General features: G+C 39.4%; 1 protein-coding gene across 3 annotated transcripts in view; it reads left to right on the top strand.

Annotated features, from left to right (window-relative positions):
• The window catches only part of CABIN1 (calcineurin binding protein 1), a 121,537-nt gene that overhangs the window by 3,150 nt on the left and 95,401 nt on the right, over positions 1-22,986 (top strand). For 2 of the 3 annotated variants that reach the window (XM_077187723.1, XM_054645692.2), the window contains exons 5-23: positions 463-576; positions 722-856; positions 1,131-1,311; positions 2,089-2,218; positions 2,905-3,054; positions 3,924-4,216; positions 4,757-4,925; positions 5,358-5,494; positions 5,867-6,084; positions 7,491-7,569; positions 7,804-7,991; positions 9,697-9,846; positions 10,279-10,473; positions 11,501-11,737; positions 13,693-13,846; positions 14,077-14,192; positions 18,304-18,465; positions 19,957-20,163; positions 20,533-20,678. In XM_077187723.1, the coding sequence (XP_077043838.1) occupies positions 463-576; positions 722-856; positions 1,131-1,311; positions 2,089-2,218; positions 2,905-3,054; positions 3,924-4,216; positions 4,757-4,925; positions 5,358-5,494; positions 5,867-6,084; positions 7,491-7,569; positions 7,804-7,991; positions 9,697-9,846; positions 10,279-10,473; positions 11,501-11,737; positions 13,693-13,846; positions 14,077-14,192; positions 18,304-18,465; positions 19,957-20,163; positions 20,533-20,678 (3,161 nt within the window). The remainder of the gene's footprint in view (positions 1-462; positions 577-721; positions 857-1,130; positions 1,312-2,088; positions 2,219-2,904; positions 3,055-3,923; positions 4,217-4,756; positions 4,926-5,357; positions 5,495-5,866; positions 6,085-7,490; positions 7,570-7,803; positions 7,992-9,696; positions 9,847-10,278; positions 10,474-11,500; positions 11,738-13,692; positions 13,847-14,076; positions 14,193-18,303; positions 18,466-19,956; positions 20,164-20,532; positions 20,679-22,986) is intronic. The other variant, XM_077187722.1, reaches the window with a different exon arrangement.

Genomic DNA, 22,986 nt, shown 5'->3' with positions numbered 1-22,986 from the left:
GTCTGAGACACAGATCTTTGTTATTCATTCTTGTCTATTCTTAGCTTAGCTAGCTTCTGAAGAAACCTTTTCCTTTCTATTTCTTTTTAGTATAGTCTAATGTAACATATATCATAAAATAATAAATCAAGCCTTCTGATCATAGAGTCAACATTCTCATCTCTTCTTCACCCTGAAAACCCTTGTGACCACAGTCACAGTTGTCTCAATGGGAGTTTTGTCCTCTAGTTATAGGGATTTGTTCAACCATGATATTTTGTTCTTATGTAAGTTTAGTTACTCTTTCTCTTGAACCCTCCTTTAGCAAACTAAAACTTCACTCAGATGAGTTATTTTAGGACAGTAACACAAATATTCTGCTGTGTAGCAGAAAGTATTAAAAGTGTGAAACCACTGAAATACATAAATAACATACTTCATAAAGTTGTCTTAATAAATACATTCTAATTATTTCCATCACAGGAAGCAGAAGCTTTTGCTTTGTACCACAAAGCTCTGGACCTTCAGAAACATGACAGATTTGAAGAGTCTGCTAAAGCTTATCATGAGCTACTTGAGATTCGTCTTCTGAGGGAGGTCAGTGACCTTGGGAGAATGACACTCTAGAAACTGTTTGCTGTGTTTTGTCTTACTTCAGTTCTAACTGGCTAACTAGAAATGTTAGTACTTGTTCCTTGTCTAATTCCTAATGCCCACGTTGTATGTATTTTATAATTTCTAGGCAGTTCTTTCTGGTGATGAGAAAGAAGGGCTGAAACACCCAGGTTTGATGTTAAAATACTCCACCTATAAAAACCTAGCACAACTGGCAGCACAGCGGGATGACTTAGAGACAGCCATGGAGTTCTATCTGGAGGTACAGTGCAGCTGAAATTAGACACTGGAGTCTAAATCTTTGTAAAATCTTCCTAAAATACAGACAGACACATCCAGCATACATCAGACAGACACATCAGCATACATCATGTCAGTGTACAGTTGAATACTATATTCTTTCTGATGCTATATGGGATAAAATTGGTCCACCAAAGCAGTTGTGGTCCTGCTGCAAACTCAAGCAGTGCCAATCCCTGCAGCAAGGTGGGTTTGCATGTCTGAAATGTGGGTGATTTGTTTGTTGTGCTTTCCAGGCTGTAATGCTGGACTCCACCGATGTCAACCTGTGGTATAAAATTGGTCGTGTGGCAATAAAGCTGATCCGCCTGCCCTTGGCTCGTCACGCTTTTGAAGAAGGGCTCAGGTGCAATCCTGATCACTGGCCTTGTTTGGATAACCTTATCACAATTTTGTATACACTCAGTGACTACACCAGTGAGTACAATGCATGAAAAGCATCTCGGTATGTGTGTGATTTTACATACCAAGACAAACTGTAACAATGAAATCTGTAGGTTGAAGTGTATCTTGCTGAAGCAATGCAGCAGGGTTTGATAGAGACTGCTGCTTCATGATAGAGATTTTACTGAATTCTAAAGCATGGTGGTTTAGAGAAGTTTTATTATTTATTTTTGGTTGCCCTAAAAATAAATGTCTGTGGTCTCACAGATCAGAGCCTCTGCAGGAAGTTCCCTGTACACTGTTCCTCTGCCTTTCCACGTCTGTTGGTTTTGGCTTTCTAGTAATTTTCCTGCTGCATAGCACTAGGGTTTGGGTATAAATCTACAGTCTCCTTCATAGCCTGGAAGGGTTCATTGTAGTTACAGCACTGGATGCACTGCTTGCTTCACTAATGGAATCTGCAGTTATCAAAGACATTTCATAACATAAAAATGGTGAATAATTGTGTTTCTGTTTATGGTTCTAATTTCTTCTGTGCCAGAACAGGCTTGAAAGTAAGTGAAAGATGTACTGCAAACATTGTTTAAACAAAATTAATTACATTCTTTTTCTGGATACAGTACCTAGGAAGACACAATACTCTATTTTAACTCTATGCATGTAATTATTTGACACCTTACAAAACAATTGGACTAATTTATGTAAATGTCACATTTGGGTGGAATTCAGTGGTGTATGTGAGGCCCAGAAATGGGAGCTTTGAATGAACCAAAGCAGCCATTGACCATTCCATTTTTATTTTTCTGTTAGCATGTTTGTACTTTATCTGCAAAGCTCTGGAAAAAGATTGTCTGTACAGCAAAGGATTGGTTCTGAAGGAGAAGATCTTTGAGGAGCAGCCTTGCCTCCAGAAAGATTCCTTAAGGATGTTCCTCAAATGGTGAATGTTGTCTTAGAGTATATACTGCCTTTGGAGTGTAAATTTTGGGTTTGGGGTTGCTCAGAAAACCTGCTCAGATCTTGTGCTTTTTAGCTTGCTGACCTTCCTTCTGAATAACAACATGTTGATGCTGCTGACAGAATGTTCTTCAGGAATTCCTTTTGGAGGGAGGTAGAAAGAGGAAAATAATCCATTTGTTGCTGCTCATTTATTTTCATATCTAAATCTCTTGTAATCATCTGCCTTTGTTTTACTAATTAGTTCCTGATCCCTGCAGCATTCACTTTAGTTTTCCTAATTAAAACAAACCAATAACAGCCAAAACCAAAACAACTCTCACTCCCCCCAAGAAAACCTCACCAAACACTCCCCACATGTTACTGCTTTTCTTCCTGTATGGATTTTAGAGTAGGAGTGGGTAGGAGCAAAGTGGGAAAATAGAGGCCCATAAAATTTATAGGATGTGTCTAAGTTATCAGATCATTCAGAACAAAGATTTCTGATGGTTGACACATCCATATGTGTGCCATAAAGTTGGTGAGATGATATTGTGTGAATGCTTCTTTTAACGCTGTTTTTGTTACCTTATATGATGCTATTAAATGAATCCCCTCTAGGCTTTAATAAAAAAAAACAAACCAGCAAACAAAACCTTCCACTTATCTCCATTTTTGATTATTTCTCAGTGACATGTCCATCCATAATGTGAATGTGGGTGCAGCTGAAGCAGGAAGGATCATAAATGAGGCGCTGGAGCTCCGTAAGAAGAGACAAGCGCTGCTGGTGCGCGACAGAGAGCCAGACCTCAGACTGGTGCAGCCAATTCCCTTCCTCACGTACGTCTTGGTGTCTTCTCTTTGCAGAAAGATCCTCTGAAGCACATACTCTGACAACTGTCTTGTGCTTCAGATTTCTTCAAAACACCTTTTTTTATCCTTGTAAAAACAAACCAACTCCCCCAGCGTTTTCTCATTAGGTTATAGGTTAGTTTGGTGTGCTTATGGTTTTAGCATAAACCCCACAGCTATTAGTTTTCAACTTTTGATTTTAAACCAGTGATGTAAAAAACAAATCTGGTATCTGAGAATGATTTGGCAGCTATTCCAATATATTACTGGATTTTCATATATGACTAGTTTGTGTGTGAATTTCCAAGCAAATTTAGCTTTTAAAAATTGCTTTTACTATTGAGATAATGAAAACTCAGAAAAAAATTGCAGTTCTTTATTTGCACGAAGATACAAGGATACTAGTAAGTTGTTTTGTATGTCTTTATTAAGGCATAAAGAATTGGGGTTTGGTTTTTGTATTGCACACATTTTTCTGGAATATTAATGGACTCTACATGTAGTTCATATTGCTGAGAAGTTGTTTCTTCTTGTGAATAGGGATGAGTTCTAGTGTTGTTGATTGAATGTAGAACCTGAAAATTTTCTTTGACATTACTCTATACCAAAAGCTAAAAAAAAGTAATTTCCTCAGCAACTACTGCATGGACCTTGTGTTTTTAGAGGAAATGTTGGAGTGATGGGACAGGTTTCTGACACTCAGGTGTGTATTGCTGTCCCACTGAGAAGCTCCTCTTGCTATCTCTGAGCTATTAGTGAAAAAACAATGTTGAATGCTGTTAGGTTTGTAACCATAATATAGAAAATACTGTGACAAGAAGTGAAGATATTGTGATGCCATTGTGTTTCCCTTGCAGGTGGAAGTGTTTAGGAGAAGCCTTGCTTGCCATGTATCAGCACCTCACAACATGTGATCCTCCTCGCCCCAGTCTGGGCAAGAGGATTGATCTCTCCGAGTACAGAGACCCAGTTCAACATCTGATGCTTTCTCCCACCTCCACTCCTGTCAGTGTGATTCAGCCAACTCCTGTCAGCACCAATGCAGTGGTGACAGTGCCAGATCCTGTATTGCCTTACACTCCAACCACACCCAACTTCCCAAGTCACAGCCAGAGTTCATTGGAGCCGGGAGCTCCTGTAGGTGAGCAAGGTACTTCAATCTAAGATTCAAGATACCTTTTCTACTTGTCTGGGTATAAAAAACATTTCAGAATTCTTTGGGACATGCTGTTGTTCAGCTGCATGTTGGTGGAGTCAGGAGCTTTTCAGCATATATATAACATCTGATAGAGAAATTGAAGGAGTATCTGAACTTTTCTGGTTTTGTGCTGTTACCCCACACTTGAGTTTTTCAGTCTTTAGGATGAGAAAAATTGTGACTCCATTCCAGCAGTGATGCATATCAAAATTCCATGCTGGGAGCTCCTTAGAATGAATGAGCTGTTTTACAAAAAGATGATTATTTTTCTGCTCATATGTCACTTTAAGAAGCTGAGAAGACCAAGCTGTCAGCTATATTTATTTGAAATCTATACAAGATTTTTTGGCACTGTCTTCAGAAGGAAACCAATGAATCTCAAGTGTTGCTGTGTAATTATGTTTTTAAAAATAAAAAAGATTACTCACTTTTTATTTGTCAATTTAACCTGTCAGGTTTTGGGTTGTTTTTTTTTTTTCATTATGTTTTTAGGTGACATATCTGCAGGTGATAAATCTAAGAAAGGAGTGAAGAGAAGAAGAATTACAGAAGATAGTGGTGAAACAGCCAAAAGGAGATCTGCCAGAGTTCGGAACACCAAGTGTAAGAAAGAGGAGAAGGTTGACTTTCAAGAGCTGCTGGTGAAGTTCCTTCCTTCCAGGTACTGCACTGAACACCTTTCATTGGGAGATGATCACAGACATGAAGCTGTTTGGGATTTTGTTTGATTGATACCCCCCAACCTTAAAACTACCAGTTCCATGGTTTGTTTTGGTTTTTTTTGAAGCAGATGTGGTGCATTATCTTCTGATAAATGTAATAATATTTCTTTTAGTAAAAATTACCAAATAAAAATTAAAAAATAGCTTTTACTACTGTTAAAGTGAATTAGTGGACAATGCACATATCAAAATGGATAAGGTAAAGTAATCTTGATTTGGATGAAAGGAACTGGATGCAAATCTCTGAATTTGTTTCAGTAATATATTCTCACTGTTAAAATTAACATTGTTTCATATTTAGATGTTATATAGTAATGAAAGAAAGAATGAGGACTTTGTTGATATTGTGGGTTTTCCCCCCTTTCACACAGATTAAGGAAATTAGACCCTGAAGAGGAGGAGGACCCTTTCAATAACTATGAGGTGCAATCAGAGATCAAAGAGGAGAATTTTCAGCATCTTGGACCACACAGAATGTCATTTGATTCTACAACATTTATGGAGTCTGGTAGGCATTGCATTATAACCCCTGTTCTTTCTTCCTTGGTTTTGCCATATTGTATGCTTTATATTCTGTATTTTCCTGTCATGCCTAGAAGATACAGAAGTGTATTTTTAAAAGTATAATTTTATAGCATAGAAGTATCTCAGTGGGTACTAATTTTTTAAGTCTTGGGGAATTGCTCAATCCCTGTGTGCAGGAGCCCTGTTGTATGGAATTTCCATTTAAACACATTGGAATACAGTAACTGAATTCTGCACATATGCAGTGCAGAACTGCTGTGATATAAGTGCCCAAAACACTGTTGAAACTTAATTCTTTCAAGTTATGATCTGCCTCAACCTTAGATGTAGGCCTTTGTGTTTATCTGCTTTCTAGAAAAACAGGATGTTCATGAGTTCCTGCTGGATAACCTGAACAATGGTGGAATCTTGGAGCTGATGATGAGATATCTGAAAGTCATCAGCCAGAAGTTCCTGGTGAAGTGGCCTCCTGGCCTGTGTGAGGTGGTGCTCAGTATCTATAACAGCTGGAGGAAGCACAGCAGTAGCCTCCCCAACCCGCTCCTGAGGGACTCAAGTAACCAACACATCAAGGTAGAGCAGCACCTTTCCTTATTCCATATTTGCTGTTGTCCTGATGTTGGTGTGCCCAAAGTACCCAGCTGAAGTGCCCAGACACAGCTTTGGCTCAGCCCTGCTTGTCCCAGCTTGGTTACTGTCCCAAACTTGGGTGCACTGCAGCTCCTGGAGCTGTCTGTGAGCTGAGCACACCTGGGGGATGCTACATGCAGCTCTGACCTGTGTGGAATGCACACAGACACCCAGAGAGAGGTAATAAACACAGAGATATTTTACCCCTTTATTCTCTTGTTGCTCCTTTTCCTCCCCTCCTTCCTTTTCTTCTGACATGACACAGTTTTGTTTTGTCATCAGGTCAGTACAGAGGCTGCTCTGTTCTCACTGGCTGATTGAGGGTCAGCATTGCTGCTTTAAATAGAATAAATACTCTCTAGTTTGAAGATAACCTGAAATTTACAGCAAAAAACCAAACAACAACAAAAACAAACCAAAACCACCTCCTCAGCATCACCATTTTATTACCTTTATAAATCTGGAATTTCCTGAAAGCAAAGAGAGAAAACAATAAGTTCTTTACATTACTGTTAACCACATTAATGATTGAAGATGCTATTTCTTGAATTATAAATCCAGTTCTGATAATTCTTGGCCACTGAGCCAGCCTATGTTATCTTTTTAATGTTAGCAGTCTGTATTCAATTGGAAGTTATTTGCCTTTGGTATGACTTCAGCTGGAAATTTTTTTTCAGATCAAGTGTTTTTACTTCTTTGCAAATGAAATATTAATTATGAAAATTGCTGTGTTCCATTGATGCCATTTGCAAAACAAACAAAAGTGCCTCTATGTAGCAGATGTTAAATTTTTATACATCCTGTGACTTATTTATGTATATATTTCACATATACGTGCCTTCTTTAAACAAATGTAAATATATTTATAAATGTATTCCCTTGGCTCTCATTATTACTGCATAACTGCTTACTTTTCTTAAATTTTGTCTTATTTTTCAAATGTCAGTGCTACTGCTATATTCTGGAATCGTGCTTTTGGCATGAATTGGCAATTTAATATAATTTTATTTCAGCCAAATTAAAAAGTAAGGATGACTAATTTTTTCTAACATCAGGCAATGCTGTTCTGACCTTCTTCCATGAACTGAGATTTTTCTTTTTTAATGGTTCTGAGTATTGTTTGGCTTTGTACCTGTTGATTTGTCAGTTACTGTACACCTCAGGCAGTTATTGTGCACCTTTCAGGCAGAAGAAGTAGATACAGCTTGGGAATAGAAATCCCAAGAGGACAAGATGAAGGCTTTCTTTGAAGTAAATTGCAAATGTAGTGATTTTTTTAAAATTTATGCTTCTTTTAATGTATTTCTTGCTGTGAACACTCTTTTGATATCTCCTTACTTTTTCTGAAGGATATGATGATAATGAGCCTTTCTTGCATGGAGCTGCAATTAGATCAGTGGCTACTGACAAAAGGGAAGAGTTCTACAGGTGAGAACTTAAATTTTCTTCAGACTCTAAAAACACTGGGAGTGTATGGAGAAATGTTTCCAGGAATTCACTGGATTTTGGAGCTATTTTGTCTCAATATCTTTCAGATCTGTGTTTTATTGCTCTATCAATTGTTTGCCTTCAGGCAGATCAGACCTTTGAGATTCTGTTATGTGGAACTCTTTCCGTGGCATGCTGTAACTTCATGATAAAATGTACTTAATTGACTTGCAGTTTCTCCAAGAAATTGTCCTGCTGCCTCTGTGAATGGCAAGTTTGGTCCTGACTTCCCAGGAACTCACTTTTTGGGAGACCTGCTGCAGCTGTCATTTGCATCCTCGCAGCGAGATTTGTTTGAGGAAGGCTGGATGGAGTTTGTCACTCGGGTCTATTGGCTCAAGGCTCGGTTTCTGGCACTGCAGGTGGGCTCCATTTTTGGTTTAACAAACACAGCTTGTCCCAAATTCAAGTCAATATGTGGTCATCTTATTGCAGGGGTTCCATGCTGTTGTGTCCTTATCACAAGAGTTTCACACCTTCCTGGTGATTCTCGTGGGCAGCTCCTCAGAGCCCTGGCTCTTTATTCTTTACAAAGGAACCAACTGACTCCATTTGGCAACTTTGTGAAGGAGGGAGGCTTTGGTAGTTTGAATATTACCTCAAGTAATATTTACAAAGTAACCAACTGACTCCATTTGGCTACTTTGTGAAGGAGGGAGGCTTTGGTAGTTTGAATATTACGTCAAGGCTGCCCTCTCTTTTTCAAAAAGAGCCACCCCCACTCTTTTATAGCATCTTCTTCTCATTGCTTACAGCTGTGGCCTGGTAAAGTCAGGCCTGTTCCTAAGCTTTGATAATTGGCCCAGCTGCAGCTCCTTAGGGGTAAGATTACTTTCTACACTATCTTTATTTTCTTATCTTCTATCCCCCTACAAACATTGTTCGGATGCAGCTGATTCAGGAATCTCAACTCTTTCAGGCATGTGGATAAAATCAGCTTAAAACATAGTGATTTCATTTTGCTTCTAAATATAATTAACTTCCCCTGAGGGTTGAGGTGGAAATGAAGTAGGAGGTCTCACATGCTCAGCAAATATTCAGATATGTTTAATAAATGTCTTTGTTTAAATGAACTTGTACTCAGTTTAAAAACAATATTTGTACTAAAGTTACTTAGAATAGTGTTGTGGAGCTGCAGAACATAAGATTTTTGAGGGCCTGGATTCATGGACACTATCAGAGTCTCAGGAACACCAAAATTCAGATTGAACTGAAACAGACTCTTTTTTTTTTACTGTTCCCTCTGCTTTTTCAAGGTGGCATGGTTCTGCTTTTGAAGATTTTTAATTTAATATGCAAATTTTGAAGCAGAGGGTTTTAAGCCTATCACTAAGGGAATAATTTGAAAGAAATGTTATTTGATCCCAGTCTTTTTCTTCCTCTCTGTTGCTTTCCCAGGACATCAAAGAGGGTTTTTTAATGCAATAATTATGTTTAAATCTGGTGTCAACTAGTTATGTGAGTCAGTTTCATAAGTGTGAACTAACTTGGTCCTTCCCCTTTTTTTCCCCTGCATCTAAGGATTCCTTTCTAATAAAGTTATTTAGGAAAAAGGAGAGTTCCTATACAACTACTGGCATTTTTTTCCTTGTGATATGCAGAGTTGTATTTTGCCTGTGCATGCCTTCCTGACATCTCAATTTCAGTAACTACTTTACACAGAGCAAGTAGAATTCATTCACTTTGTGGAATAGATGAATGTTTCTTTACTCAGTGTTTTAATTTGCACAAATGGAAGAGTTATTTCTGCTGGTTTACTCTTCTGCCTTTTTAAAGGAAAGGGATTTTAGCACTCCAGACCAATCTTACAAATTTATGCAGGCTGAATTCCATTTTTCTGATTTGTTTTATCCATTATTGAAATAATTGGTAAGATATTTTAAAATATTTTTGCTTTAATTTGAGCTATTCAGTTGAATTTATGTTATAATTTTTGAGGACATGCAGCAAGCACACTGGCAATGCCTGCAATAAATTTAACCATTTTCTACAAGTTTTGGAGACTTTCTGCAGTGAGAACTGTAGGATTTTTTTGGTTGATTGTTTTCCTCTGTACTGTTTCCATAGGGAGACATGGAACAAGCTCTTGAAAACTATGATATCTGCACTGAGATGCTGCAGAGCTCCAGCAGCAGCCAGGCTGAGGCTGGCAGTGAGAGCAGCATCGTGATCCGCCTGCCCAACCTGCACGTGGATTCTGTGGTGTCCTTGGAAGAGGTGAGAGCTCATTTGCAGGGTGTGTTCCCTCTTCCATCCCTCACACTCCATCTCTCCCAGTTTCAAATGTCACCTGTGAATTAGTTCATTTGTGAGGGAAGTTTAGTGCACCTCAGAGTGAGGGTTTGGTATTTTGAATATTATGTCGAGGCTACCCTCTCTTTTTCAAAAACTACACTTTTTGTATCTGTTGGTCCTGTACATTTTTAGATTGCTTTTATGCATAAGAAAAACATTAAAGCAGCTGCATGCATTAAAGCAGCAGTAGATTATTGAATCAGTCCTTTCCTTTCCTTTCCTTTCCTTTCCTTTCCTTTCCTTTCCTTTCCTTTCCTTTCCTTTCCATTGAGAGCTAAACTGCTGGGAGAAGTGTCAGTAGTCAAATATCTGTGAAAACAAAAGTTAAGATTGTATCATCTGTGATGTTTGCAGATTGAAAAGAACCTAAAATCCCTGGAGAGATGCCAGTCTTTGGAGGAGATCCAGCGGCTGTATGAGGCAGGGGACTATAATGCAGTGGTGCATCTGCTCAGGCCAACCTTGTGCTTCAATGGGTATGGCAGAGCCAAACACCTGGAGTTTGTCACATCCATACCTGAGAGACCAGCTCAGCTGCTTCTCCTCCAGGTTTGCTTTGTTTCATTCAAAATCTGTTTCAGTAAGGAATTAAGACTTATTCCTGAAAACAGGAGGGAAGGATTTCTGGAGTGGATGTTAACAGTTGTGAGTCTAATTTACAAAGCCAAGCATGGAACCAAACCTGTGAATGCTCTGAAGATCACAGCTTTGTTGACATCATTAGCAATGTGCCAGCTTTTGCTGACTGAGAGTATGGCTAAAGATGCAAGATGTTGAGGCCTCCATGGAATGAACAGAAACTTGAGTTTCCTGAGTTATTTTATGAATTCATGCTACTGTTGACTATATGGTGACTTAGAACCATTCTGAAACTTGGTTATCTAGCATATGAATGATTTTTATGCTGTAAAGACTCTCTCCTGCATGAATGAGGAGCTGTTGATACATGCAGTATAATTGCTGTAGAGTTAGACCATTTGACACTGTAAAAATAAGTGTATAATAAGTGTATTAATGAGCTCAGCTCAGCTGAGTATATTAGGTTAGTTGGGGGAAAAAAGTTTGCAGAAAAAAAGACTGATGGGTTTTTAACTGCACAGAACCCAGTCCTACATTTTCCATGGTTTCTGGTGACCCAACCTCTTCAGAGTAGAAAGATCAGAAGTTGCTATTCCACTGGCCTTAGAGTTGCTACTTTGTTATTTATGAAGTAATGAAATGGTAGCCCGAGATCATAAAGATCCAAACCCTGTTTCTTGTAAGGGCTTTATTCAGCTGTAGATCATTAGAATTACAGCCCTACAGCCATCTCTTTCCTATTTTCTTTCCTTGCATCTTTTATTAAAGCAGAAAGATGTGATGATTTTTTGTGTTTGGATCCTACTTGTGTATTTGTCATCCAGGATCCATGCACCTCCTATTGTCCTTTTAATGTTGCATTTAAAGTTGTTGCTTCATTTCATTGAAATCATCACATTTACTGAGTATAGTGTTTTGCTTTGCCCTGCTGTGCATTCATGTTTAAAATAAACTCCTCATTGTTATAATAGATCTTTTTCATATTTACATTCCCTAGGACTCCCTGCTCAAACTGAAAGACTACAAGCAATGCTTTGAATGCTCAGATGTTGCCTTGAATGAAGCAATTCAGCAGATGATTAATATGACAGCACCCTCTGCTAAAGAGGAGTGGGTTGCTACAGTAACACAGCTGCTGACAGGAATAGATACTTCATTATCCTCAGTTAACAGCATCCTGAAAGACTCCTCTGTCACACCGAGCCTGGTGCGCCTAACAAACAACCTGATCCAGGTAAGGCATGGCCTGGCACCAGGAGGTGTGCTGTGTGCTGCAGGAGGACTCAGGGCAGGCTGCAGGACTCAGGGCATGGTGCAGGACTCAGGGCAGGCTGCAGGAGGACTCAGGGCAGGCTGCAGGGCTCAGGGCAGGCTGCAGGACTCAGGGCAGGCTGCAGGGCTCAGGGCAGGCTGCAGGAGGACTCAGGGCAGGCTGCAGGACTCAGGGCAGGCTGCAGGACTCAGGGCAGGCTGCAGGACTCAGGGGATGATGCAGGACTCAGGGCAGGCTGCAGGACTCAGGGCATGGTGCAGGACTCAGGGCAGGCTGCAGGAGGACTGAGGGCAGGCTGCAGGACTCAGGGCAGGCTGCAGGACTCAGGGCAGGCTGCAGGGCTCAGGGCAGGCTGCAGGGCTCAGGGCAGGCTGCAGGACTCAGGGCAGGCTGCAGGACTGAGGGCAGGCTGCAGGACTCAGGGCAGGCTGCAGGACTCAGGACAGGCTGCAGGAGGACTCAGGGGATGCTGCAGGGCTCAGGGCAGGCTGCAGGACTCAGGGCAGGCTGCAGGACTCAGGGGATGCTGCAGGACTCAGGGCAGGCTGCAGGACTCAGGGGATGCTGCAGGGCTCAGGGCAGGCTGCAGGGCTCAGGGCAGGCTGCAGGAGGGCTCAGGGCAGGCTGCAGGAGGACTCAGGGCAGGCTGCAGGACTCAGGGGATGCTGCAGAAGGACTCAGGGCAGGCTGCAGGACTCAGGGGATGCTGCAGGACTCAGGGCAGGCTGCAGGACTCAGGGCAGGCTGCAGCTGCTGGCTGAATTCCCACCCACTCCTGGTGGTGCCTTTGGTTACATTGCTGTTACATTTTTGGGAAGATGGGTGTTACCATTCTGTCTGCAGTGTGATAGAGCTGCATTGAGCACACACCTGTGCTAGATCCACTACCAAGCTGCCTAAACCAATCAAATATGGTGGTAAGATAACCCAGCACTGGGGTTTTAGGCTATTTGAAGTAGTGATAATGTGAAGATTGACTGAGCTGCCTGGATGTAGCCTGTAAGTTCTGGTTCTGATCTTGCCTTTATGTGCTTCAGGCTGGAGGGCAAGGCCCCATAAGCCTTACAGGCATGGTAGAATTGCTTGCAAGTGCTGGCCAAAGGAAATGATTTTCTGGTAAAAACAGAGAGGGTGATGTGAACAGGGCAGGGGAAGAGTGAAATGTGAATTTCTAGAATCACTTCTAGAATTATGAATGCAGCTAATTTTAGCCTTTTACAGAAGGTACTTTCAAACCTCAAAACTGAATGAGTGTTTTCAGTGCAAGTAACAAATGGCAGACTTACAAATGGCAGTTCTGTTAAGAAGCAGGTCTAGTTAATGTCAAAATTCAATGTGCTTGCAATTCTCAAATCCCCACTTACTTCTGTAAAAGCCAAGGAGCCCTCACTACTTACAGAATCATACTCTTATTGTGTAAAGTTGTATGTTTTATGAAATGTAATGGAATTCTGGAGAACAGAGTGTTCAGGCCCATCATTTATGTAGCATCTTTAATGATTCTAATTGGTCTTTAACAGTTGTTGTAACACCTGTGCTAGAATTCAGGAATTTTTGTAAGTTCCTCTGGATCTGGGTTGTAGGGAAATTTCTTGTACAGTAATGAGGCCTAGTAATGCTGAGAATTGATGCTGTGTGTTTGGTCACTATGAATTGCTCATATAGGATATTAACAGAGACACATCTAGGTGGAAAATGGGGGTGCAAGAGGAATATCAGAGTAGGGCAAATAATCTCTTCCCCTAGTAGTTGATTTACCTCTAGCATTTTTACAGTCACTTGTGAGAAGCTGAGACTCAACTTTAGATTATTTCCTTGGGGTAAAATGTGCTGCCAACTTTGGGTTGTTTGGGGAAGATTCACAGCTGACCTGTGTTTCCATCACTTTGTCTGTATAATGTGTGTTTCTTTCTTAGATCATAGACTGCAGCATGGCTGTCCAGGAAGAGCCAAAAGAGCCCTATGTGTCCTCAGTGCTTCCATGGATTATCCTGCACAGGATCATCCAGCATGAGGAAGATGCTTTTCGGTCCCTTTGCTGCCAGCAGCAGCAGAACCAGGGAGAAGAAGGTGGATTATTTCTTCACTTTTACATGTTGCACCTGAGCTCTTTACCATCTAGCTAAGGAGTATTAGTAATAAAATACTTGTTTGCTGTCTTACCTTGCTGGCTGAAGGGAGGAGAGGGCTATGCAAACATCACTTTCCACCAGAGAGGAAGCTGTTTGCCAGTTGAAGCATTGACTCAGATTTAACTCAGTTCTGTGCTACTTTAATATTTACCAATTTCTTTCTTCCAGTGAGTCCTGATACCCCTATGTTGCCTTCTTCCCTTATGCTGTTGAACACAGCTCATGAGTATTTGGGAAGAAGATCCTGGTGTTGCAATTCAGATGGTGCTCTGCTCAAGTTTTATGTAAGTAGAAATTGTGGAATAACTGAGAGTGGTTCTGATGGATCTCTGAAAATCATCTGGCCAAGTCCTCTCCCAAAGCAGGAAACAAAGTTCAAAGTTAGATTGTTTATTGCTTTATCTTCATGTTAAAGATACACTTTTAAATCCACTTTCTGGCTTCTCCCAGACAAACATACGAAAGTTTCAGTCAGTTTAATCTGAATTGTTATTCCAGACCCTTTTCTATTGGTCTGCTTCTGTCATACTCCCCATTGTTCCCTGGACTTGCCTCACTGAGAAGAAGAATTGTTTTATTCTCTTTTTTCTCCTTTCTTTTTGCTTCTTGCACTTGTATTCTATTTTGTTCATGGGATTTGAAAGGGAAGTAGCAATAACCAAGCAGTTGGATAGTACTGTATATCATTCAGGAGCTAAAAAAACCTGTTGTGTTACATCTTTAAAATTGCTGCTAAAATAACACAGTGGGATTCCATATTCATCTTGTCTCAGTGGTTCTAAATAAGTTGCTCACTTCACAGGACTGAATTTGTCAAGTGTTAGGTGGGGTTTGCACATTTCAGTGTACATAAATACTGTTTATTGTGTAAAAAGAACATATTTAAACTTTCAGCCAAGAAAATTCAGTTTTGAACAGCTTGGTTGTTTGTTTCTTCCAAATCATGAGAGTAAAGATTTGCAGCCCATCATCTGTCCTCAGTTACACAACTGGAATGCTCCTGATTGCTCCCACATCCTGTGATGTTACCTGGATTTGCTCTGAAGCTGTGATGCATTTAATTGTTCTCTGGTTGATAAATTTGCCTTGTTTGATTGTACATACCTTGATTTTATACCACAGCCTGAAACAAATAGCAATTCTATTGTTTTCATGTTATTAACTAAATATTATTTAAAATACACACACACAGTTGATCTGTTGAACAGTGATGAGAATGAAGAACTACTTTAGCCCTCCATTTTCCTGTGTGTTAAGTCTGTTCTTTGCTCTGTTGTTCAGATGGGTGTGTTACATCTCATCTCTCCAGGAATGGGTGTCTGGGCACTAATACTGTAGCAGTATTAGATAAAAGGACTTACCCATTCATGATTGACCTTTTTAAGATTATTCCTTGAGGTCTCATTGTTACACCCGAAAAGAAATTTCCCCTGGTTAAATAGAATATTTCTATTTGTTTGCTCATCTTCTCTTAGCTCAGAAAGCCAAGTGTTTCCTGAGCAGAGCACTGGCAGCCTGGGACAGCCTGGCTGCTGGCAAACCCCAGATAATGCAATGCCATGGCATCCACTGGGCCCTCCACAGGGACATTTCAGGGGCACTTTGCAGATTCAGCTTGACTTCACTGAGGTTTATTACCTTCAGCCAAGAGAAAATCATGATTAGTTCTGCATAGAGCTACTCAGGAATCTCCTAATTTCCCTTCTCAGCACTCCCTGGAGCTTATTAGGCACAGCTCAGTGCCAAACCCCATCTCCCTGTGCATTTGAGCAGTGGCATGTCCAGGACAGTAATTTACACAGCTGGGAAGGACGGCCCAGAGAGCCTGAGGGCTGCTGCAGGAGTCAGCAGTGAATGAGCAGGGTTTGAACTGAGGCTGATTCAGGCTGGAACTATCAGATCATCTCTGTGTCCTGCTCTCCCCAGCCTCCCTGGTGGCAGGAGCATAATGCTGATGCTCCAGAGCTGGCCCTGCAGGGACTCCAGAGGGTTTGTTAGCTCAGACCCTGTGCTTCATGGAAATGGATGGGCTGTTCCCAGGCTGTCGTGCCCTGAAGTGATGAGTCTGAATTGTGCGTGAAAAATGTGCTGTACCCACAGCCTGGGGAGTGACAGAGTATGGGCTGGCAACCTGGGCAAAGTGCAGATGACTTTGTTATTTATGAAGTAATGAAATGGTAGCACGAGATCTGGCAATGTATTTGCAGTGAGATCTTTGCAAATATCATCAGCTACTTCAAACAAAATGTTCCATTTTCACTGACAGAATTGCCAGCTTCTTAAACTAAAATATATTATAGTATTATTAAACACAAGAATTCAGTTTTCAGAGTTTTCAGAGACAAGAGGGTGTTGGAAGGATAGGGAAAGACAAAGATAAAATGGGATGAATTATTTGAGGAGAAAGGCAGCTTCAAGAATGTGAACTGTGTGTTTCATAGATTTGTGTTAAGTGGTCACCTTCTGTAGGTGAAATGTCTGCTCAAGGTCCTTATATTGCTTGGGGATGAATGTGCTGTGCAAGAGAAGGTGTTAATATTAATTAAGGCCTTTAGCAATAGTCTGAATTATTAGGAACAATTCTGGATTTCTGCCAAGAACTTGAAAGTTGAATAGTAACAAAGGAGATTCTGAATGCTGTTCAAGTGACAATTCTGTTACTGCTGTTAGATGTGCTTTTGTTTGTAGCAGTAGGAATATAAGGCTTTTGTTACAATATCCTCTGATGCTCACTGTTTTTCTTCAGCTTATTTAGCTACCCTTTCTGTAAATTTCAAATGTTGATCACAAATTCATACAGGGAAAGTGCTGGCAATAAGGTGCCAGCAAGGTGTCTGCTGGGACTCAGTATGAATGAGTCTGCTGTGACTCCAGATGTCATTGAAATGCTTTCTAAGAATTGTCTTTGCTTTTCTTTTTCAGGGGTTTGGCTCTTAATAAAGAGTACCTTGATCTTAGCACAGATATTTTAATCAGAAGAGAATCAGCATCTTCTATTTAATTCCAGCTCTTATAAACGAGCTCCTTACATGTAGAAAGTTAGATTTTTGCCTTGTCATGCAGTGTTTGTATTGACAGAAAGCTTTGTGTAGGATCATGCATAAATGAGTTTGAAGTCCTAGATGTTGAAAATGAAAAATGGTCACAAATAAACATTTCTTTTTAAAATTGAAATTCTGTAGTGGAACGCATTGAAATTGAATCTTAAACCTCAGTGGTTGTGTAGGTCTTGACTTGGTTATGAAATAAATATCCAGAATACCCCTACACAGGTTATTCTTGGTGAACATATTTCTATTGACCTTGAAATGTCTTCTTGGAATATATTCCTTTTGGGTTTGTTTTTTATGAAAGCTTAGTGAGACTTTTCAAAGAGTTACCTTTCTTCTTTTGGCATTCAGCTGCAGTTTTTATAATGAATGTCTTAAACTATCAGCATCTTCCAAAATATTCTACTGATGGGTGCTTTCTCTTGTGGTGTTGAAGGTAAAGATAGCAACTTGCTACAGTGTTTAGTAATTTGGGATCAATCCAGCCACTTTCCTTGGTGTGCAGCCATCTGTGTAATACTGTTCATACTGTTCAATTCTAGAGTCCCTTTAGCCAGATTTTCATTAACTCTCTCTCTTCTTTTGCTGCCAAGTCCTCTCCATCCTGCTTTTTTCATGCAGAGGAAATTGCTGGTTGTGAGTTAGGACAGAAATTCTTCTGTACCTTTTCCTTATTCACAGCATTGATGAACTGTAGTTCACAGTTATATTCACAGAAGCAGCTTGGTGTGTAGGGGAGAACTTTGAATGATTTTCACTCTGAAACATGAAGCTGATATTTAACCTCATTGATTAAAGATAAGTGTCTGTGGATTAATACAGGAAAAAAAAATAAAAGCACTTCAATGCTGCTGCAGTGCCATTGGAATGACTTGTGTGAGACCAGTTTACAGAAATACATGAGTAATATTGGGGAAATTTATTGTTATTGGGGAAAAATCCATTGAAAATCCCTTAAAATCCCTTGAAGTTGTTTTCTTCACCTGCCTTCATCCAGCTGGGCAGCTCACTGTGAGCTTGGTGTGTAGGGGAGAACTTTCAATGATTTTAAATCTGAAACATGAAGCTGATATTTAACCTCATTGATTAAAGATAAGTGCCTGTGGATTAATACAGGAAAAAAAAATAAAAGCACTTCAATGCTGCTGCAGTGCCATTGGAATGACTTGTGTGAGACCAGTTTACAGAAATACATGAGTAATATTGGGGAAATTTATTGTTATTGGGGGAAAATCCATTAAAAATCCCTTAAAATCCCTTGAAGTTGTTTTCATCACCTGCCTTCAGCCAGCTGGCAGCTCACTGTGATGTGCAGGTGACCTTGTCCTTGGTGCTTGCTTTGTAGGTTCAGGTACTACAGAAAGAACTTGCAGCTTCCACTTCTGAAGATACTCATCCATACAAAGAAGAGCTGGAAACAGCCTTGGAACAATGTTTTTATTGTTTATATGGTTTCCCTAGCAAAAAAAGCAAAGCAAGGTACCTAGAAGAACATTCAGTACAGCAGGTAAGTTATGTCTTATCCAATGTCAGTGGAATATCCTGAACTGATGAAAGATGCATTCTTATTTTATTATGCACTTTGATGTATTTTTGAGAAAGATTACTTTTATTTCCTTGTAAATCTTATTTATTTTACACATTGTAGAGAATAAAATAAAAATTTTAATATTTTTTAAAATAATAAATATAACAAATTGAATATTTTAAATGCTAGTCTTATCCATAGTATTCTGCCATCCTGAAAGTATTGAGAAATTGATTTTATTAAGCTATCACTTTCGTATTTTCAGCTGAGAAGAAGTTCAAGGTTGAGGAAAATTTAGAGAGGAAAAGTCAGCTTGAGAGAAGAAAGTTTTAGCGGCCAGCCTTGCAGTTTATGAAAGTGAAAAATGTCCCAGTTAAAAGTTTGCAAGTACATTATGTTATCACTTATTTTGACATCTCTAATGGTAAATACCTGATAGCTGTTTATGAGAAATGTGAAATTCAGTTGAATTGGGGAGAAGGGCAACTACAGAGTGCCTCTGGAAGAGGGTTGTAATATTAAAGGAGGAAGAGAAAAATACAGGGCAGCAATGCAATGTCCTGCCTTGAGAAACATCCCTGGTTTTGTTCAAAAACCCCAGCCTATTTTGCACTCACCAAATGCAAATGATCATAGAATTATCAATCAAAACCATTTTCATACAAGCAAAATGATTGTCTGGCTCTGTTGAGCAAACCTTTTAAAATACACAAATACTCTTACATTACTGTTCATTGAGTATTTGGCAATTTTGTGTGTTATATGTACATCTTAGAGAGTGAAGATAATGAGAGAAAGGGGATAAATAAGAAAAAGGGAAGTATAAGGAGATTACCCTCTGCAACTTTCTTGCATTTCAATCCAGAGCAAAATTTAAAGGTAAAGTTATTAGGGTAAAGCACTAAAAGGAGAAAAAACTCAGTCTAGCAGAAGAGAACTGTCAATTATTTTGAGTATTTTTACTGCTTTCAAGAAAGAAAAGTGAAGAGAAAATGAGGAGTAAATTCTGGAAGTAATTTTCTGTAGGGAGTTCAAAGAGGGGCTCAGAATTTTGTCTGGTTCCCTTTTCATTACCTCTTCTTCCTTGGCTCTGCAATGGAAGGGGCAGAGTTGTTCTCCATATTACCCATGATCTCAGTGTCACTCAGAATTTTTACAAGAGATCCTTGCTTATAAACAATTTTTCTAAGCAAGTAGAATGGATTTATTTTTACTTTATTTTGACTTTAGTGACCTATGCTAAGTTACAGCAATATCTTTGTCTGTTAAATCAGTGAGCAGTATATTGTATTTGTGAGCAGCATAAATTAACAGCACCTTTAGCTCTGTTCTTGGGAGGTTTAGTTTGGTTCCTGCTAGAGTAATGTGTACACTCCCCTGAACTAGAAAGTCTATAGAAAACCATCATTAGTAGACTTGAATTTTAGAATTTGAAATATTTTTTCCCCTCTCATCTACCTCCCTCTTCAGGTTGATCTGACATGGGAAGATGCTTTGTTCATGTTTGAGTATTTTAAGCCTAAAACTCTTCCAGAATTTGATAGTTACAAAACCAGTACTGTGTCTGCTGATTTGGCCAACCTTCTGAAGAAAACTGCCACAATTGTTCCTCGAACTGACAAGCCTATGCTGAGCCTGGAGACTGTATCTGCCTATATTGAAGGAACATCCAGCAAGGTACAGTTCATTGTTTTTTAAAAAAAATTAAACTGTAGGGAGTAAAAATTGGTGTTGCTGTTTTTATGTTGACTTTGAGATTATTAGTGGGATGATTTATTATTAGTGGGATGATTTATTATTAGTGGGATTAGTAGTGGGATGATTTATTCCATGATGTTGGGTTTCCTTGGGTAATTGCATTAGTCTTTGAATGGTAAAATATTGTCAGGATGAGATGTTCATTAGTGTTTGTAAGTGCTCTATCTGTGAAATGCTTTCAAGGTCTTCCTATTCAAAACCTTCACATTATGTAATGGAAAGGTTGCTTCCTCTACAGGGAAGAAGCAAATGCTCATTTTTATGAACCTTTGCCTTTCTGATTTTCAGGCTCCATCTCTCCCTGAGGGTGCAGACTATTCCCCACCAGTGGTGACTGAGCTCTATTATCTCCTGGCAGATTATCATTTCAAGAACAAAGAACAGTCCAAGGCCATTAAATTTTACATGCACGACATTTGTATTTGTCCAAACAGGTCAGTATTTTGGAATCCTGCTGCATGTCCTTCATTCTTCTCACTTCTTTCAGCACTGAAAAGCAGACAATTGGTTTCAGGAATGAAAAAAAATCCCAAACAGCCAAAAGCCCCACTGCAATCCATTATCACATGTCCATTGTATAATTTAAGGGCATCTCTAAAACAGCCCAACAGAGAAAACAAAACCCAAAACATAGGGTGAAATATTTGATTGCTTTGAAATTAAAACCAAAAAAAGAAAGGAGGAGGGGGGAAGCTAAATTGAAATAAGTAATAACTGTGAAGAATGAACTGTTTGTACCTTTTGTTCTTTGCTTTGGCATGTTCATGCATGATAAGGAGTGAAAAATATCATTTGATAGGTAACTATAGCTCAAATGGCATCCTTTAGTGCATTAATTGCTTAGGCTGACCTCTTCCTAAAAGTGTTGATTTTGGTGCTAGAGAATCACACAGAGAATACAAATAAAATATTTAAGTGATATTTAAACAAAACCACCTTGTTTCTTGATAATTTACAACTCACTGAAATACCATCAAGATTAAGCTCTCTCATCTTAAAAATAAAGCATGTTCTGTATATCAGTCTTCTAAATTAAACCAAGTAACCTTTAAATTTACTGATTAAATATAGAGTTTGCATATTAGGTGTTATCATTTTCATTCTCCTTGAAGTTGATAGATCAGGGTCAGTGACAAAAACCCTAATTTGATAGATTTGAGACAAGAAAATTGTTTCTAAATCCAGTCACGTAACAGAGACAAAAGGGAAGGTGAAGGCACAGAGCAATTTTAGATGTGAAATCTTCAGAGGAAATAGCTGTAGTTTAATGTTATTGCATCTTCTAGTCTGGGACTTGTGACTAGCAAATGGCTAAAACTTCTGTTTAAAGGCAGATGAAGAAATTACCATTATCACCCCCTACCCATTTTTCTGCAGTTTTGATGTTCTAAAACTTAAAATCAAAAATAAATGAATGGAATGCATTTTTACTTTAATATGTGGCATTTTTTTGCACTCAGAAGATGCCTTATGTGTAACATAGTATTTTTACCCCAGTCAAAGTAGTTGGTACTTGTCTGTACTACAGTTCCTGCTCCATTCCCCTCAGGAATCTGACTGTTGAGGTCACTTGACCTAGAAATGGGTTTTCAGTTGGAATCAGAAGAAATTGCAGGCAAAAAACTGAGAACATTATGGTGGTTGCCTTGGTGTTAAAATCATGGTAAAATTGAAAAAGCCCAGAGCAGAGGAACCCTGGTGTTCAAGTGAGGTTGGAAACCACCCTTCAGACTGTGTTGTTAGCAAACACAGGGCAGGACCCTCAACAGTCCTTCAGGCAGAAATTACAGTTGTAGTTCATCAGGATTTTCCTACTTGGATGCAATTTTGGCTTTATGATTTTTATGCTGGGAAATGATGATGATTATTCACAGTTGAGTCCAACAGCACAAGGTGTCACAATGTCTGCTGGCCTGCAGGGTGACAACATTTTGACAGTGCTTCATGGTTACTGAGAAAAAAACAGTGGGAGTGCTGCCATTAGAAATATGGATATACTGGCTTTGCAAGGCAAATAAACCTGGGTTTTTAATCTGTTTTCCATGTGTGACAGTTACTGGGGGCAGTGCTTTGTTAGGAAACCACTTAAGGAAAATCAATATGATTTAGGCTGTACAGCTTGTGTTCTGCTCTGAGGAGAGGAGGAAGTGCAGAAATCTGTTTTGTGTGATAGAAAGAGGAAAAAGTTGTAGATACAAGAAGACAAATCTTGTCTATGTGCAGTGAAATGTTCAGGGGGGAGTTTGTTCATGGGTTTAAGAGCCTGAGATGAGAGATGTGGGACTCCAGGCAGCTCTTGGAAATGCTGTTCATTGTAAAGAAGTTGTTTTACAGCAGTCTTGGGTCATGGGTGACAGAGCTGCCAGCTACAGCTCTAGGCAAGCCTGAAGCCCCTTTAGTTCTGGTTACAATGCACTGTATATTCCTCTTTGCTGAGTGTCTTAATACATAACAACCAATCAGCATCATATACAATACCTTTACTATTACCTATAGCCTATCATAACTGCTATATTTACCATATGATGGTCATTACTTCCAATCACCTGAGTTAGTATGTTACAGTTTAAGCTTAAAGTTGTTTTTCAGTTTTCTTGCAGTGGAAAGTTCTTAGACCTTTTTTCTACTTGCCACATTGGCATGTTTGTTTGCCTGTGGTATCTTTCTGCTTTTCCTAAGACCTATTTCTGCTTGGTAAAAACACTTTTTTGTTTGTGGTCAACATATCCTTTGCTCTAGTCC

This window comes from Agelaius phoeniceus, chromosome 18 (genome assembly GCF_051311805.1).
Source record: "Agelaius phoeniceus isolate bAgePho1 chromosome 18, bAgePho1.hap1, whole genome shotgun sequence".
NCBI classification, from domain to species: domain Eukaryota; kingdom Metazoa; phylum Chordata; class Aves; order Passeriformes; family Icteridae; genus Agelaius; species Agelaius phoeniceus.
The sequence above is the reverse complement of the archived record's forward strand: the minus strand, read 5'-3'. Positions and strand labels throughout refer to the sequence as shown.